The sequence below is a fragment of the Poecilia mexicana genome, unplaced genomic scaffold (assembly GCF_051168715.1).
Source record: "Poecilia mexicana isolate PSO_F unplaced genomic scaffold, ASM5116871v1 scaffold_15, whole genome shotgun sequence".
NCBI classification, from domain to species: Eukaryota; Metazoa; Chordata; class Actinopteri; order Cyprinodontiformes; family Poeciliidae; genus Poecilia; species Poecilia mexicana.
This window is the reverse complement of record NW_028263384.1, coordinates 20708340-20727550: the sequence shown is the minus strand read 5'-3', so window position 1 is coordinate 20727550 and position 19211 is coordinate 20708340. Positions and strand designations below refer to the sequence as shown.

The following is a 19211-nucleotide window of genomic DNA, read 5'->3' as shown; positions in this document are numbered from 1 at the left end:
AGCTCATAAATGCCTAAATGGTCTTACTCCTCCGTACCTCCCTGATTTATCTTCCCTCATGGGAGCTTAGATCAGCTATTTTTAGTTGTCCTAAAAACTAGCCAGCTTTTTCTGTAGTGGCTCCTGAACTTTAGAGTACGATGCCTTTAATTTCTAGTCCGTTCTATTTTATGAGTATATTTGTTTTATGTCTTAGTTTTTATCTCTTTGCTTCATCTGGTTTGTGCAAAAATGCTTGCACTTTTCAGCATGCTTTATAAATAAATTAGATCTGGATTTAGTGAGTTATTGCTGTGGTGCGGTGCCACTGCATGTGCTAAAATATATTTTTTAATGCTCTCCTATATCTTCTTATTTTATGGAATTGTCCAAAAATGTATATCTTTAGCACAAAGCTTGAAAATGAGGGCATCTCTGTGGAAAACATTACTTCTCTAGGGAAGTATTAAACTCCTGTATCTTTTCAAAAACATTTAGATTTCTGATATAACAATGTTTCAGAAAATCTAACTTGTCCTGGTTCAAAGTCCACAAAAGCTTTAAACTATGAAAAATAACATCTGTGACAAAATTCTGCCTTTCATTTGAACCCCTCCGGCGTCACTTATCTAGAACAACCTTCAATCGAATCTAACAGCCGGCCCCCACATCCTGTTGAAATTCCCCCAGGGTTCACCTCCTCAGATCAGACTGTTGTTGTCGGTGGCAGGAAATTTATTTTTTCAATCTAAATAACTTCCTTCAAGGACACAGTCAAGGACTTGTTGTGACAATGATCACTGCCACTCGTAAACCTGGGTTTCCTCTTGTTTTTCTTTGGCTAAAGCTCACAATTGCTCTCTTTTAACTGGTGTGCTTAAAAGGGAAAATTTTGCCGAGCACATTTTTATACTTTCTTTCTGGGTCTCTACTGCTTCTAAAAACAATCCAAACGCTTCCAAAAAAAAAAAATAAATAAATAAAAACAGCCAGCCTTCTTCTGGAAATAAGTTAATGTTTTTTTTGGTGTCTGGAAAACCAGCTGTTTCAAAAAACTTAATATTATTAAATCACAATTGGTGGGCGCTGCCTTGTTACCTGGCAACCCCAGAAAAGCCTAACTCCGTTACCTAGCAACTCAAGCCTAGCCCAGCCCCTCACCTACCAACCCAAACAGAACATGTATCAGTTGTAAGCAGTTGTTGTAAAATAAATATTTTACTAAAACTACCTCCATTTATATGCCATTTACACGTCCTCATGCAACATTTTTTTGAATCTATTACATGAGTCAGTGGAAAAACAAAATTTTTTGGACTTTATTACCTTGATTCTGTCCAAACCAATTCTAAGAAATGCAAAAACACCAGACTACTAGTCACACTAAACATATGAAGTTTCAGCCATTTTTACTCCAACTCAGAGGAAAGAAATTTCACTCAGCCCGATGTTAGTAATTGAAGCAGATGTCTGGCCAACTTCAGGGAAAAATGTGATTAGTCAAAGAAATTAATAAAAAAGGACTGCAGATTGTAATAAAATGACTCAAAATAAGGGTAAAAGAGGGTTTAGGGCAGTGATCCCTAAACTTTTCATAGAAAGTACCACCTCACTTAACACAAATTTTTCTCAGTGACACATCGTAAAGACATTCAGGTATTGCAATGGGAGTTTCCCCTTTTCTTTTTATTGGGTTTTCTCAAGAAAAAAAAATAGAAAAATCAGATTTTCTCACAAACACTGGTTTCAAAATCAAACACGGTGATCGCCACAGTTAACCTTAAATTATAAACATATTTCTGTTACTGTTTGAGTGCATTATTTCAGACATCCATTACTATTAGCTTGAACTGCTAATACTGATTAGAATACCCATTTAGTACAAAAACTGGCACATCCTTCTGGTTTTGGAAATATGGCTCCACATTACCACCAATGAAAGCTGCTCAACTTTCTCCCACCTGTTTTATTTTTCTTATTTTTTATTTATGGTCATCGATAAACTGCACTGTTGCATTGTTTCAAGGCCAGAGTCCTCTGTTTTCGTGAGAACACACTGGGGATTAACCAAAGCCTAACCTTTTGCAGGATAACGTGCCGTCAGAAAGGATGGTGTATCGCAATGCCTCCCACGAGCAAACATACATTTCCTCCTGAATACACAGACAAGCACATCACTTCTGTGACAGGAAATGTGTACCATCTGTAGCATCATGGATGAAGCCACATCACAAAGAAGACCGATAAATACCGTGCTGCTTTTAACAAGGCGTAGACATAGATAATATAATGTATGTCTTCCTGCTACTCACAATTGCTTTTCTCACAGAAAACACAAACAAAAAGGACAAAGCAGGATTTTCTCAAACATAATGTCATAAATTCAGATTTTAAGGGTGGGCATAAGGAAAAGTGCCTGTTTTACCCAAGAATTAGGTTACGCTGGTTTTACTGGCTTGAAAAACAATGCTCACATAAATAGAAATTACAGGAAACCTTTACGGCCTCATCCGCATCACGAAGAAAGCATTCAACATCTGACGGTTGGACAGCTACACACACAGCTGGGATTTATAACGGAGCTGAGAAAGGTGCCTCTCTTCCCCCAGTGCAGCTCGCCAGATGGAACTGGTTAACTCCTCGAACATAGAAAATTCATCAGCGAGTTTTTTCTTTTACTACGTTCTCTCAACAACGACTTGATTTAGCGCCAACGCTAATAACTATAACTGCTTCTTTGGACAATCTGCACGCGGAATTCAGTTAAGTCTCTAATAATTACGCAGATGTGTTCCTGCATATCTCAGTTCCTCCTCACTCAGCGCCCCTCATTGTGATGTTTTCAACACGTTATTTGCTTTCTGTTCCATTTTCAGCATCTCGATTACATCTGACTTAAAAGGCAAGATCGTACTAAAGGCATTAAAAGAAACCAAGGCTGTGGCAGCAGAACAGGGGCAGAAGTGGAGGCAGTTATTTTACTCTGTTAGAATTAATAAATAAATAAATAAATAAATAAATGTGGAATCAGCAAAATAATCTTTCTTCTTACAATATGAGAGACAAAGGAAGATTTTAAAGAGTTCTTTTTTTTTAAATGGGAGTTTTCACAAGGAATCAAAAAATTTAAATGACTTTGAGTTTGCTACAAGGTTTAGGCAATAAACAGCCTACAGCATAAAGCAATGTTATAACTAGTTACCCTAAATTTTAAACAATACTCTTTACTATTTACAATTTCAGTTGTAATTAACTTTGAGGTTTCTTTCTGGTCTGTCCACAGAAAGCATCCCGGACTCAAATCTTCTTGACAAATCCTGTTAAAGCTAACAAGTTCACTCTCTATTTTTCTTTATCATAAAATTGTTCTCCAAGTGCTTCTAAGTCTCTCTTTCATGGAGGGAGACATTGATTAAGCTACTGCTGCCTTATAATATGTGTCCTCTTTGGTTTTCCACTCTTTGGTCTGCATTTCACAGTGTCTCCTTCCTGAATAGAGACATTGATGAAGCTATTGCTGGCATTCTCTCCTTTTTTTTTAATAGAAAGTACTCTTTCTATTTTGAGTTACAGTAGAAAAATATTCACTCCAGGCCTGTTCTCCTAGGTGTCTCTTCCTGTTAAAGTGGCGGGTTTTTCTTTACTGTCAACACATTCTCTTTAGGATGAGGGATCACTGCCAGGTCGACGATTCAATACAATCAGCCAAGTTTCCTTTAACTTTTTACCAAATGGCATCACATAATCACCTGAATTTGATTATATTGTGCTGGAATCTGTATTGAATTAGACTGGATGCAATTGGATCTAAATCTGTCAATATGTTTTTTTAATTGTTTTTGGAATAAAACAGATTTATCTGAATTGAATCTGAACTAAAAGTGTTTCTGTTTGTTGGGATGAATTTAATCTGTTGTACAAAGTGTGAAAAATGAGATGGTATTTGTTGCTTACGATCAATGTTAGCGGCCAACTTTGTAGCTCTCTCCAAAGTACTTAGTCTTGTTTCTCAGTGAACTACTAGTGTTTTCTGAAAGCTGTGTTAAAACTTTCTTTGGTTTCATCAGCTACTGTTGCAAAGTGTCCATTAAGCACACAGCAGAGTCATCAAGAGAGAATAAAAAAACATTACTTTTATATAATACATCGGTTACATAAAAATACTTTCTGAGATTTAGATCACAGGGAGGAGAGCAAACATGCTGCGCTTCGTCGATGTTTTATGGAGATTAACCAAATCCATCATGCTAATGGCGTCATGAGTTTTATTTCTGAATGTTGTTGTTTGGAAAGAACAACAAGCGTTGGAAGACTTCCTGAGCTTGAGAGACAAACTTCCTTGAGCATCCTGATAAATCTTTCCTGTGAATAAACAGGAAGCAAGTGATCTGCATTATTACACAAGAAAGTGCCAAATTTCCATGGAATGAGGATCTTCTAAGAAATGTGCTGCGGTGACGCGACAAGAGACATTTATTATGAAATGGCTATTTCAGTCTGTAGAGAAAACATTCTGCTGATGAATGGGATGTTGGCAGGGGGAGCATCTTACAATGTGCAGTTTGTTAAACAGAGTTCAGTGTGTTTGTCAGTGTGTTTGAATCGACTCCATCCTGGTGATAGAGGAGGTCTCCAGATGCTTCCTGCAGCTGATTTTCTTACTTTGTATGAATCTGGGACACTTTTACCTTTATGTTATTGTTTTCCAGACTAGGGTGTGGTAAAAACTGCATCTTGCAAAGATAAATTTTGTGTAATCCACCCACTGAAGGTCCTGTAGGATGCAGTCTTTGCAGAACTTACACAATGGAATAGTGCAAAGCTGTCGAATTTCCTTTATGACAAAATTAGTTTGTTTCTAGAGGAAGTAGAATTTGATAATGGTCCCAACAGAGAATTAAATCCAGATCTTTAAGCACTGCATAAAAAGACAAACAACTCTTACTTCTTACTATCTGACATTAAATCAGACTAAATGTTTCCTGTTTTAAGTCATTAAGGACCACAAAAAATATTTCTACAACAAAACAAATGGAAACACCAGGAAATACCAAGGCAACACCTCAGTATATTAGCCAGGAAGTTTTGACTCACGTGGGAATTGCAGCTGGATATTAACCCCAAATTAGCTAGGAAGTGGTTAATTGACAATAAAGTGAATGTTTAAGAGCAGCCATCCCAAATCCCTGATCTCACATAGAGAATTTATGGGCAGTACTGGATGGGTGTATTCCAGCAAGGCCGCCTACAAACCTGACACAGTGACGTCAGTCCAGTGAGGAATTCCAGCAAACTATTGTGAGAAGCTTGAGGAAGGATGTCTGACCCATTTTGAAAGGCTGGTTTTCCAAATACTTGAGAAAATTTTATCAAACTTATGACTTTATCTGGATTTATGACAATTTTGGCAATCCCAACTAATCAAAAGTGGGGAAAATTTAGTCTAATTTAATGTCACACAAAAAAAGGTTATGTGTCTTTTCATACAATACATTTGCAGTCCTGGCTTCAGCTGCAAATATTAACAACTGATTGGGTAGTGAAGTTGATCAGACTGACATCACTGTGCAACTGTCAGAAACTAAGAAACACTCAGCAACACTGTCTGTGTTTCCTCGGCAGTGGAAGAGGAAATCATGGCCAGGGAGACTCTTTCATTGTGGTCAGACTTGGCCACCCATTAAGTTGCCTTGTGGTGGCATCATGTGGCAGCACTGTGGCCAGCAGGCTGCAGAAACATTCTGCCTAGCAAGCTGCCAAAGTCAACAATTCATCAAATCTGCACAACCTCTGATCAGGTTCAGGAAGCAGAATAATGAATTTGCCATGGCAACAAAATACAGCTTGTTTAATGAGCTGCCTCACCAGAGGTAAAAACCTGACTTGTAGCTTTTATGCACATAAAAGTAATGAGACATCTGACTTGCAGCTAAAGCCTGTGCTCTGCCTTGGAGAAGAAGAAGAAGAGTCTCATGTTCTTGCTGGCACGACCATGTAAGGAAATCCTGATCAAAACGTTAGCTGTGCTAAAATTAACCCAAACGGTGCCTCTTTAGTTTCCTGAATATATTACAAACATTAAAACCTGCAGCCAAAACATTTAGCTGAACCTATTTTTGTCAGTGTTAATGGCATCCTCTGCTTGATTTATTATCACAGTGACTAGCTCTAGTGCTGTTTTTCACATTTTTCAATCCATTCTTCATGAAGAGTTGCTTGACTTGCTGCCATGTGAAACAGAGGACAGCTGGATTTGATTACCTTTCTGTTATATACTTTCACTGGGTTGGCTCTCTTGGCCTGAGCTGAATGAAACAAGTGGGGGAGAGGGGTAGCGTCAAGGGAATTGCACGTTTGAGTTAGAGATGAAAACAAAAAGACCAGTGTGACCGTCGCTCAGGGATGTCAAAAAAGTGCAGAGGCTCTGTGACGTTTTGGTGCCGCTGGAGAGCGTTTGGGAAGCGGCGACAGGAAGTCCTCCTTTACGTTTCTCTCCTGAGTTTCCTGTTTGTCTGCAGACTGCAGACTGGGGTCAAATGGTGAGTGTAGCTGATATTCCACATTCACTTCAGCTTACTTTGATGAGTGGGTTTGTGGATTTTATTGTGAGAACGCAGGTCAAATACAATACAGTGATCTGTCAAACCACAGAAACGTGCAGGAGTCCAGGGGCCTCGTGAACAGGCTGGCTATGTGCACAAAAACGTGTTTTATGTTCTTTTCCGCACAAACGTTGAGTTGTCTCTGCTGAGTAGCTGAGAATGAAACAGTGTGCAAACCCACTCCAACTTCAGAGCTATTAGCCTCTCTAAAACTCTGAGCCGTTTCTTAGATGGTACTTCTTTATATGTTTATTAATTTATTCAATAAACGTACAAGTTTCACATAAGGTGCGAGTGCAACTAACCAACATTGTTGTGATCTGTTGATTCATTCATTGCACTTCCCAACGTAGTTCGAAACTGAATACAATATAGCAGATTGGGTGGCTTTGGGGGTAAATTACATTTATTTGTTCTGGTATTAATTCACAGAGGTCGGCAGCACGTTGCTCTAGTTGGTAGCAATGTTGCCTTGCAGAGAGAAGTTGCTGAATTCGAGTGCAAGCTGCTTCCTTTCTGCATGGAGTTTTTTTTTTATGTTCTCCCTTTTGACATGTGGATTGTCTTTGGGTTGGATCAATTGGGCACTCTAAATTGCACATAAATGTGTATAAAACACAGTGGAGGGACATTTTTGTCATGTGTGTCTTTGTATTGTCAAAGAAAACAGCTGCATCACATTGTCGTCAAGAAATAGTAATTCAGAAATTATTAAATAAGTTATTTGTTATTTTTTGCTGGTTAAACTGCAGTTTCAGGCAACTAAGCCCCTAAGTGGCTCAGTGTTCACTGTAGTTATGTGAATAAACACATAAAATAAGTCTGAAATAAAGGTAAACGCTCAATGTAAAGTCCATACAAAGGTTTGTACATGATGCCACGGATCTTCTAAAGTTAAATTTCACATCCTTTAATACTATTATTTTGCACAAAACTCTAAAACAGAATCTGAATCACTAATAAAAAATTCACTGAAACGGGTAGCTGGGGCTGTTCTCTTTGCGTCAAAGTCCTATAGTTTATATTATCAACAAATAATCAAAAGTCTCTAAGTAAATAGACTTAGGGTTATTTTAAAGGTGAATTTTATTTCACAGAATATAAATGAACTACTACCTCTGCTTTTTTAAAATCTCATGCACTAAGCTGCAGAAAAGATTTTCATCTGTATGGGAGCAGAAAGGACATCCCATCCCCACCGAGGCCTCTGGAGCAGCCGCGGTCATTCAAACAAGGTTTACTGGAGTTTTAAATGCTCCAGTAGTGCCATAACAAACGTTAGGAGGACATGAGATATGCATGCTGGACACTGTGTGTAATGTAGGTCAGTGGAAAGTGGGGTAGGATGCCTTTCCAGCTAAATAAAACAGACAACTGTTAGAGGCAGGGCTCCGACTGCTTATTTTAACTCCTCCTAGGCTACGATGCGTCTACAGTGCGGCGCTAAAACTTCTCCTGACCACAAATGGAGCTGGCTCCTGGCAGGATTTCAAGGCTCACGTGGGCTTGGCCGTAATGGGTCTACTGGAGTAAGAGCACACATGATGATGGATGAACAATCAGAGACGCAAACACGAACAAAGAGCAGAACATTTAACAAAGCACTGCTCACAAGCTATTTGCGAAGACGAGCAATAAATCAAGACCAAGTGATTGCAGTCAGTCTGAAACCAAACACTACCTGACTCAAGGAATTATGAATGCTTTGCAGGTTGTAGTTAAATATATATCACAATGTAATGTTGACATAACACCTGTTACACTTTAAATCTGCGCGCATGTACGCCCTGCACTCGACATGCAGCGGAGCTGGCATGCACGAGAAAGTTAAATATAGAGCATAAGCTGAATACTTTTCTAAATTCATTCAGCTTGCTGCCAGCTAATTCCATTACAGTCAGTATAAAAGGTAAATATGTGTCTGCTGCTCTGTTTCTCTTCACAAAAGCTCAAAATGATTTCAGATTTAAAAATTACGTCAATACATGACATGACATTTTTTGCAAGTCTGAACTATTTGGGGGTGTTTTAACACAATACGGCTAAAAGAAATGGTTGTTACCAAAGATCTAAGAGAAGCATCTGTGGCTCATTAATTATCATGTTATGTTTAAACAGTTTGAAGTTCCTCATTGTACAGAAAAAATTTAATTAAGATTTATTTATAAGAGAAAAAGAGCCAGATATGGAAATTAAGATCATGTTAATTTAGAGGCTCAGAAAAGAGATACATCTCTGTCTCTAAAGGGCTTATTTTATACATATGTACACAACAATTACAAAAAACAAAAACTAAACTTGTTAAGGAAGTGCTATTTAAGTGACAGATTTGCAAAGTTTTATCTAGACAAAAAACATAGACACTTCATAGCGAATGCCTAGAGCATATATGGGGTTGGTTTGCAGCCAAAAAACTGATAAAAATGCTGCAGAGGAATCTTAAGAGCTCAGCATAAATGAAGACTCACAAACATTGATAAGCCGATGCAAGCCACATGTAGCGAAGAGCAGGCCAAACCTCCTCCAAAGCCGTACAAGATAACAAAACACATATGGCAATTACTGTATCTTTATACAATTAAAAAGGCTCTACAAGCTACTGAATCAGGGGGTGGTTTCAGTCTTTCCACATACCGCTTAGGTTTGCAAACATTACATAAAGAAATGTAAAAGCAGAGATAACTTATTCCAACAATGAAGTACTGTGGCAGAGAGCTGATGATTTGGACTTGTTTTGCAGCCAAAGAATCCAATGAATGAAATGAGCACCACTCTGTACAGCAAAATATTTTAGAGCCCAATGTTAGTTCACCTTTTCGAAAGCGTAACGCAGCTCTCGCAAATGCCTGCTCAAAATATGGACCTAAAATTTTGTAAAACAGCTGTGCACAAACTATTCTAACAACTTACACATTCTGATGAGTCGATCAAACTTTCTCTGAAGATAACGTCATAAAAATTACAACACGGAATTACCTTGTGTTTAGTTACATTGAATTCAAAAATGCTTTATTAATTCCAAAGGGAAAATAAAATGTTTAACTTAATTAACAATTTCTGGGAACTTCTCTCCTCTGCCAAATGTTAGAGGCATGTCTCATACACATTCTGTGATTAAGGTTCTCAGCCCCAGTTTCCATTTTAATACTATTCATGCAACAAACATTCAAACTATTTTCCTATGATGGACTTTGTCTGCCTCAATAAAACAAGACAATACCTGAAACTTATAACAAGCCTACAGTACAAAATGACTAACCACACTTCAAACAACAAAAATCCCCCCTAAATCCAGGGATTTGCTTTTAAATTACTATTTTCTTCATCTCATGAACAACACTTCTGGCAATCTGAACATCTCATATTCCTTGACTGTTTTTTTTTTACAGCCTCAGTGAAAGTCTGCATGTAGTTTATCCAGCTAAAAATAACCAAACAAAGGCCATCTGGAGGGCTAGTATGCTGTTAGCCATTGCCAAAGAAAACATATTTAAAGTGATCAACATGAAAGACTGGTGTATTAGGAAGAATGACTCCTGAGAAATGTTGGACGCTAAATGGATTAGCTACGCTCTGAGTAAGTCTGGTCCTGCCCTGGACTTCTCAGCATGATTTACTGACCGGCAGATCCAGCACTTTGCACCATTTCAGGTAAAATGAGCGTATCTACTGCATGCACACAACTTTGACTCATGAAGTTTGGGTTCTGGCTGTTAAACATAGTTCCGGTACTTTACGGTAGAGACTTTTCTAGAGAAATTATGTCTGGTAATTGGCTAAACAAACTCATTCTTATCTTTTACTGGTCATTTTCATTCCCCAACTGAAAAAAACGTGTTTTATCCTGTTCCTTTGCAGCACACCTCTCTGATAGGCTGCTTTAATCTGATGAACTAACCTCTGGGAGCCTATCATGGATCAGCACACAGTGTTTGCTAACTGCATATACTTTGTGGAGGTGGTTGTGTCTGAAAACCGACTGGTTAAAGACAATGGACTGAAAAAACCCCCCAACAAAATATTTTCAACAATTATTAGGTGAGATTCTGAAAAATTGTTTTGAGTCACTCAAACTATCCATGTACACTTTGTAATTATTGATCCCCTTAGATATAAAAAATACCTAAAAGATTATTAATTTTAAATAAAAGTAGCATAATCTCAGTTTGATAAAAACAACTTTTTATTTAAGTAAAGAAAAAGGATCACTGATGCAGCACCTAAAGTCACCCCCTATAATATCTATAAAGTAAATGTATTTAAAGCATTTCAAATGAGACATTACTTTTTTTTATTTTATTGGATCATCTTTAAGGTTTTACTTATTTATCACAAGACAAACAAATTGAAATTATATATAGAAAATAAACTGGACCATATATTGCAATATTCAATTGTAAGTGCTGATAGTTTTGACTTATAATGCTAATTGATAAAATTAAAATAATTAGATTAAAGGAAATCCAGTTAATCTTTGCTGAAATCTTTCCTCCTCTGCAAGTATGTGGCGACAGTGAAAAGGAAAAACTCACTTTTAACAGGAAGAAACCTTCAGATCTCTCAGTGTGAGCGACCAACTTTAGCGTAATTAACGTTTTCACCTTTTCTTTAGTAGTGATACATCTTCATAGAAGGTTGGAATGTTGCTGACAAAGCAGCTAAAATACTACTATATACAGTCATAGACCAGAGAATAAGTTATTGTTTTTACTTTGTTTAAAAATGGAGAAAAGCTTCAGACTCTGCTTCATTAATATTCATTCATATTTTCTTCTTCAAAAATCCTGTATTATTATCTTTACAGGTAATATAAAGGTACGGGTGGCCGAATGGACAGAAGAGCTGACGGTTGGCCCAGCAGCGTTCCTCACATATCAGCGCTCGAGCAATCAACCCTGACGTGAGTTTTCCATCGGCGGCGCCAGCGTACTGTTACAGTTGACACAACAGCAGCTGAGCACCCTGCTGAGAACGGCAGGCTCAGCCTAGCGAGTTTCGTGTATGTTTTTGTTTGAGAACAGGATGAGAAGGGTGCGCGATCCCCCCGCCCCGATCCTGGAGGATGCAGTCCGGCTACCAGCTGGTTTCCATTAGCATAACTCTTCTGAGGAATGGCAGGACTGGCTCATGAGGGCCGGAGTGAGAAGGAGGCAGAAGATACTGGACCGTCTTTCAGAGCGGCGCCGGATCATCTGTGATTACGGTGAATTTTTAGCTTTCATTTAAAGATTAGGACTAAACCCATACAGTTTAAAGACAGAAAAATTCATGTCAAGAAAATGATCGTGCTGAGACATAATTTTTGGTCTTGTTTGTGCACATTTATGGTGTAAATAGTTGGTTAAAGTTGCAATCTTGGTACCACACCTTCAGCTTTCTGTGGTTTCACAGTTTGTGTTATGTCTGTTGTTATGTCTGTGTTTTGCAGCTTTGGTAGAATCAGTGGACAATCTAGCATAAAAAAACTGTATCATAAATTCATGCTCCATTGCTCCAGCAAATCATATCAAAATTACTTCAGATTTCACAACTAAAGAGGATTTATCATCTACAAATCTAAATATCAGTTGAAATAGCTTAACATTCCTGAGGATGCTCTTATCTGCTTTCTTCTCCAGGTACACAAAAAAATCAAAACCACTCAGCCTCCATATAAGGCAGGTGCCTGATGAAGTTTAGCATGAAGCCTGACAAACAGGAGGAAACACTTAGCTTTGCGCTTCTTAGGCGTAATAAAATCTGCCTACCTGCGCCTCTGGAAAGGGCTGAAGCTGTGTTTAAGGTATGAGTAGCCCTGCTTTTCATTACCAGCATCAGACTCTATTTTCATCAGGCAACTTTAGAGCCTAAACTAACCAAAAAGAAAAGCAAAATGAAGTCCATCCCAAGAGTAATATGCGTCCTGAGGGGCTGCTCTTTAAAGGAGAAGTGTGTTTATCTCACACAGTGAGAGAGATGCCACAGATATGTGGCAGCTTCAAGCGATTACTCAGCCATACTTTGCTTGGCCACCCACAAACCTGAAGATATTTGGTTTAAGTGTTGAAATGAGAGACTTACTTTGTGGAGAAAGATACCACTTACAGTTGTATATATAATGTTAAAACTAAGTTTGCTGTGGATCACAAAAGTATTCACACCTGTGCACATTTTTCCACATTTTCTGTTAATGCAATCAGAAACATGAGTTTATTTTATTGAGATATTACATGATGAACCAACATGGCTTACCATGCCGGTTATACATGTTTAACCAACATAGAAGTTGCAGAAAAACAAATTAATATTGAAAATTGGCATGCATTCATCACTCTAGAGTCAACAATTTGAAAACCAAGCGTTTGCCAGTCTAACACAAGGGAACACGGAAACATTAATGGAACAAGACAATCATGAACACACACACTCCTCCGCCTCAGGGCATGCTTAGCCAAACATTTTAACTTAACATTAATGTTTCAGGACCGGTGGAAGAACTCAGAGAGAGTCAACATAGACAGTGGAAGAACATTCAAACTCCATGCAGAAAGTCCTCTGGTCTCTAACAGTCGTTGGTTGCACAACGACAGTTAGAGACGTCGTTGAATGTGTAGAACCCTACACATTCTATTTATGTGTAGGGTTGGGTACTAAATCAATAGCGATATATACTTATGTACTGTGATGAACACCTCATCAATATCAATAGAAAATACATCCAATTTAGAAAATACGTTCAATTTCACAATCTGGAACCGCACTGCATTCTGGGGAATGTAGGCAAAGGAAAAGCTACTCAAACCCTCACTACCAGCTAAGCAAGGCAGGTGGTATCAACTCACTCACTCACTCTTTGGTTACCTAGCAACAATCTGTTGAGTAACTTATGGTTACATAGCAACAATGTCTTGAGTAACTTGGCAGCATTAGTTTCAGGTTTCTCCACTGTGCCTCAAAATAAGAAATAGCGTGGAGAGAACCAAGAAAATGAGTAACTAATAAATAAATAAATGAACAAATAAATACTTATTTTCTTCAGAAGTGGAAAAAAATATTTCAGTGTGAAATGTCAGATTTTAAAGTTCAGCACATCTCGGTTTGGACACAAACCATGAATGACCTCACAGAATAAACATCTTTAGCTGGAGCTGGTTTAAGCAGCCAGAACGGATGAAGAATGAGATGAGAGAGCAGTAATGACAGCCCCACTCAGCTGGGGGCTCTGCCTCCCACAGTGAACGAGCCTGAAGAACCCCATTAGAAACGGCGGTGAAATTTACAGGCCTCGTACCCGACGAGCTGATACATGGACAATGCCCTTAGGATGCAGACTCTCCATGTAGCCACAAGACTAAGTCATAGAAAAACACAATAGCAGGACTATGCAATGACAAAGGAGAGTCTGTTTCCTGTTTCTCCAGGCATGCACTTGAGCTGCATGGTTTCAGGGATCATCAAGCTCCTGACTGGTACCTTTAACCCATCCCAGCAGGGCGACACAAATAGCTTCTCAGCACATGACTGCTTATATGCGGCAGTAAATTCTCCAAACACCGTGAGTAATGCTGTTACTCCCACTTTAAGCGTGTGTTTTCCCCCCTGTTTCACTCACAAAAAAACATCTGGAAATAAAACAACAGCTCTAAAAACGCCATCCAAAAAAAAAAACATGTTCAATTAAATAAACGCTCTCATATTCCAATTCAATTCCAGTGGAGCTGTCAGGGTAAAGTAAAGCAAACGCAGGTGAGCGATCTGCTGAGTAAAGGTGAAACACAACCTAAGCATACCTTAACGTAGGCGGTGTAGCGCTGGCACTTCTCTCTGTTGATTTCCAGGCTCAGCTGCTGGTTCATTTGGCTGATCTGAGATCCAGTGTGAGTGAAATAAATCCTGGAAGGCTGGCTTTTCTGTCGCTTGTCCACATCAGCAGTCAGGTTGTACAACAACTCTGAGAAACGGCAGAAGCACAGTCACGCATAACATTAGCTTAAAAAAAAAATACCCAGTCGAATACAGACAGTCCTGGGAAACGCATGGTTTGGTTTTCTGCTCGTTGCCAGCAAGAACATGGGAAAAAGTAAATTATTGCTTATTGGAAGCAAATTAAACAAAATGAGTCATAGGGGAAGACGGAAACATTTTTGGTCAAACCATCATGTAGAGCTTTAATGTAAGGATGACTGCTGCTCGCAAAATGAAAACAGGAGCAATATTTCAGTTTGTTCAAAGCGGTTTATCATAGTTCTTTAATTAACACGGCAGGTAAAGATATGAATTGTAGCCACGTTACAGTTTTTATTAGAAATAGTTCAGAACAGCGATTCTCCAGCTGCTGGAGCAGAACTGAAATGTTCTTACAGTGAAAATAAAAGTATTTATATCCTCTTCCACGTCTTGTCACATTACAAAAAATGAATCACTAAAATGAAACTGTGAAAACACTAAACTAAGTCTAGTTCAAATATCTTAGTACAGTTTAATTAAGACAGAACTAACCTTTCAGCTTGTTTGAAGTAAATAATTCATTAATATTGATTTATAAAAACATACCAGCTCCACTGACAGACTATTTAATGTGTAACAAGAAATTTTCCCATATAGTGAAATAATCTGTAGTGAAACTAATACTTTTTAAATCAATATTAAAGCATTATATACTTAAAACAAGCTCCTGTATTTTGCTGTAAATGTACTTGTAATTTAGTTTTGTCCTGTACAGATATTTGCCCCAGAAACGAGACAAAAAGTACTTGGCAAGATTTTATATTTTTGTGGCTTTCCTCGTGTTTTCTGTGTCCCTTACAAACAGCAAACAGGACATTTTGTGGCTTTCTTGTAACAATTCTTTCCTTTCTGTGACTATTCCATAAAAGCAAAATTTGGCAGGTGCGAGGCCAGTACTTCTCCTGCTTTTTCCAGCCTAAACTTTTTTAGTGCAACTTCTCCAAAGTAACCATGCTTCCTTGCTCAGGCTGTCAGCTTAGATTGAAGGTGATTTTTTGGGGGGTTTGTTGTGGTGCTATACTCTTTCCATTTTTCATGAGGTGGGATATTTAATGTAATGCTTTAAACTTCTCAACGACTTTATCCCTGACCTGCCTGCAGTGTCCCTTGGTCTTCATGATGCTGTTTGTTGACTATTGTTCTCTAAAAATACTCAATACTTTTCATCACCCTAGATTTTATCTAAGGGTATTTCCCTTCAGCTTTACAATTTTGAGCTATTTTTTATACTTTTGCAGGCTGTTGTTTCCATCCCTTGCATACAAGGAGGAGCAACATGAGATCTATTTGAAGGTTTGAAGTCATGAGGATGATGTAAAACTTTGCTATTGTTTCTGGGAAACCCATATATGGACCTCTGGCCTTTTAGAAACCGCTTCTCTGAATGAATAAGCCTCATTCTGCAGTAATTTCCCCATGGGGGTGTCATACTGGTAAAACAGTGGGAGGGGTAGTAAACACACCCAATTCGGACCAAACTAAGCTTTCTGTTTCCGTTATCCAACGGAGCGAATGCTATGAGCTCATTCCAAAGGAGGTGCAGGAAGGTTTCACTCCGGGAGTCACCGAGCACACAGTGCTTCACTTTCCATGGTGACGGCCAGATGGGTAAACAGACAGGCTTTCTTTCTTCTGTCCAGCCAGGACAGTGTCATTATGCAACCAAAGGGCTGCTGCTCCCCTCGGGGGAGGCTGTGAGTGACCACACCCAAACACTAGAACAGGACTGCGTCTCAGCTGTCATCAGGCACACCCAAGAACAAGTAAGCAAAAGGTTGATCGGTACACACACTGGGCAAACTCAAAGTCAGCCATAGGCAAGTAACTTAGTCTTAAAGGAAGTGATTTTCAAGGCAAATTTCCATTTCTGCTGCACCTTACGAAACAGACTTCACACAGATAGAACCTTGTTAGAAATACTTTTTCCCAATCAAAAATAACCAATCAGAGCCAGGATGAGTGTCTTAGAGCTCTCAATCAACCGTATGTGCTTGCTGCTAAATGTGCTAATGGTGGAGAAACAACTTACCGTTACAGGAAAACCGTTTATCTGGTGTCATCAGTGGCTGTGCTAACTAGCCTGAGAATTTATGACAATCTATTTTAGTTGCAGCGTAGCACAGAGCAAGGGGGATCAGGGAGAGGATGAGCAGCGCCACATGGAGGGGTGATTGACAGCACTAACACCTGCCCCCTGGCTCTGATTGGTTGTTTCTAGGTAGCACTGAGAGAAGTCAGAAGAACTCGTTTTTTTCATAGATTATGTGTCTCGCGCCTTAATGTCACGACATGGAGACAGTTTTAACAAGAAAATTTAAAACTATTTTTTTTTCAAAATAAAAGTTACATACTACAGATTTAACTTGGATGGGTGGGTGAATGGATGGACAGATGGATGGTTAGGTTTCTTTAACCTCTTGTTGCCTGCTGTATCTAACATAAACATCGTATCATAATCAGCTCATTTTTAACTCATTTTAAAACTTGTTCCATCTTTTCCCTCTCGTCAGAATTATTCACCTATTTCTCCAGGCACTTCTCTCCCCCTGAAGTGCATGCAGACGGTGATGTTGAAGCAGTTCAGGTTCTGGTGACCTTCGTGGCACTGCGGCACAGAGATGTTGATGGAGACGGGCAGGAAGATGGAGACATCCACTGTAATGACAGGCCGCGACCTGCGACCACACAAACCCAGACAGAAACACCGTGTGGGAGAAACCCTTCATTTAAACCGCTGTGAGGAAGAGAAAGAATCACTATTTAGGCTTTCATAGGTAGAGAACTCACCTCAGCAGAACCACACTGTCTGCCATGAAAGCTCCAATGGTGACATCTGCAGCAAAGACACAATAGATTTTGAAAAACCATTAACATGACACTAATGCAACATCAGCGGCGCTTACACCTGCAAATTTTAAAACAATGCACAAACCGAGGCCTTCCAACGTCATGCAGGCTCAGTCTATCAGAAATGGAATGCAGTAAACAACATGCTTCTGTCAGTCACGGGGTGGAAATATGCTATTGTTGCTTCCAAGAAACTACAAATGTTCAGCAGGAAAACAAGAAAGTGATCCGTTTCATTTTTGCTTTTGCATCTGTGGATGGGGAAGCTGTACCTGCATATCCATTGCCATCCATGTCCACTTTACCAGAGATGGACTGGCCAAACATCTGCAGCCCGGGGCTGACGCTGCGCCCAGATAGTTTCTGAAACAAATGATGCCAGCCTTTAAATAACAACATGTGAACCTACATATTTAAAGAGACTGCGCTTCTTATGTTTCAGTGGGTTTTTCAGAAATGAAAGCTCCCACATTAATGCACAAGAAACTAAGAAAGAAAAGGATTGCAACAGAGGCAAAAGTATTCATAAACAGAAGAGGTGCACGTGTTTTATTGGGATTTTATGACCAACACACATGATTTTTCCAAACAATGATGAATATTCGGTGTGTATTTGGATATAGTTCACTTGGTGTGCTCAGAGAAACATGTAAAGGTCAATTTTGGTCTCATCTGACCAATGAAACTTCTTTCAAATGTTTACTGTGTGATATACCTGGATCGGAAAAAATGGAAATAAGACTTTTCAAGGCTTTCATTTACCACTTTTACATAAAAGCCTGATTTGTGAGGGATCAACTAGTAGTTACCCTAGAGCGCTGCAGCTCCTTGAGAATTATGTTGGCTGTTTTAATGCTCTCTAATAAGCATTTGAAATCTTTAGAGAATTAATTTATGCTGACATCGAAATAAAAAAGGTAATCAATTTACTGAAAGTGGAGTTGGATGAATAAATTTAACCTGGGGGTATACATAACAAACAAATGCATGCCAAAGTGTTCAGCTTTTTATTTCCCCACAATTTAGTAAATATCCATTACTTTGTTTTAGTCTATTAAATAAAAAAAAAAACATTAAAGTTTATGTTTATGTGGGAATAATCTTGACATTGATAGTTTTGAGAAGCACTGCGCAATTTTAAATAATCAAGTTGTGTTAGGTTGGTGGAAAAGACATGTAAGTGGTTTGGTGAAAAGTTTTAGTAACCCAGATTTTTCTTGTAATTAAAAGAGGCAGAAGAGGCACTTCAAGAAGCAATTTGGGGGGTTCTTTAAAAACAAAGACCCTGAAATAGTAAAAAGGATGACACCTTATGACTTGAAAGTACATAAAAATACACCATTGCCTCTAGGAGGGAGGCAGTGGTGCACAGAGTGGACAAAAAGACAAAAATCTTGGTTTAAAAATGCATTTAGCCTCCCAAATGTGGTCAAAAGGAATGAGTTCTCCTCATTTTTCAGGAGCTGTGTGGGTCTAACATGTAATCCTGAGGCTAAACTACCACCTGCAAAGTCACCATTCATCACTCAGCTACTAACAAGCAATCAAAGGCAGCCATATGGTCCTAATCAGAATAGTTCAAAGTGTGCATGACTAAAGCCATAAAAACACATAAGTGTAGAAACAAGAAAAAAAACTGATTAGATGCTAACATTACATCATGTGAGAATCAAATCCATTTACCATTGAGTATTTTCTGGTGATTCCTGTGGCGTCTCCGTGGTAGATATACACGGCTCCACCATAGTCGTCCTCTTTAGGTGCTCCTATGGCAACATCTGAGGAGACAAACAGGGA

At 38.8% G+C, this 19211-nt stretch overlaps 1 protein-coding gene across 1 annotated transcript in view; it reads right to left on the bottom strand.

The window, feature by feature from the left end:
• Nucleotides 1-19211, bottom strand: part of itga9 (integrin, alpha 9) — a 64766-nt gene that overhangs the window by 28584 nt on the left and 16971 nt on the right. The window contains exons 11-15 of the mRNA XM_015009992.2: nucleotides 19098-19192; nucleotides 17687-17777; nucleotides 17355-17400; nucleotides 17088-17242; nucleotides 14351-14511 (exon numbers count right to left, since the gene is read on the bottom strand). Coding sequence (XP_014865478.2) covers nucleotides 14351-14511; nucleotides 17088-17242; nucleotides 17355-17400; nucleotides 17687-17777; nucleotides 19098-19192 — 548 coding nt within the window. The remainder of the gene's footprint in view (nucleotides 1-14350; nucleotides 14512-17087; nucleotides 17243-17354; nucleotides 17401-17686; nucleotides 17778-19097; nucleotides 19193-19211) is intronic.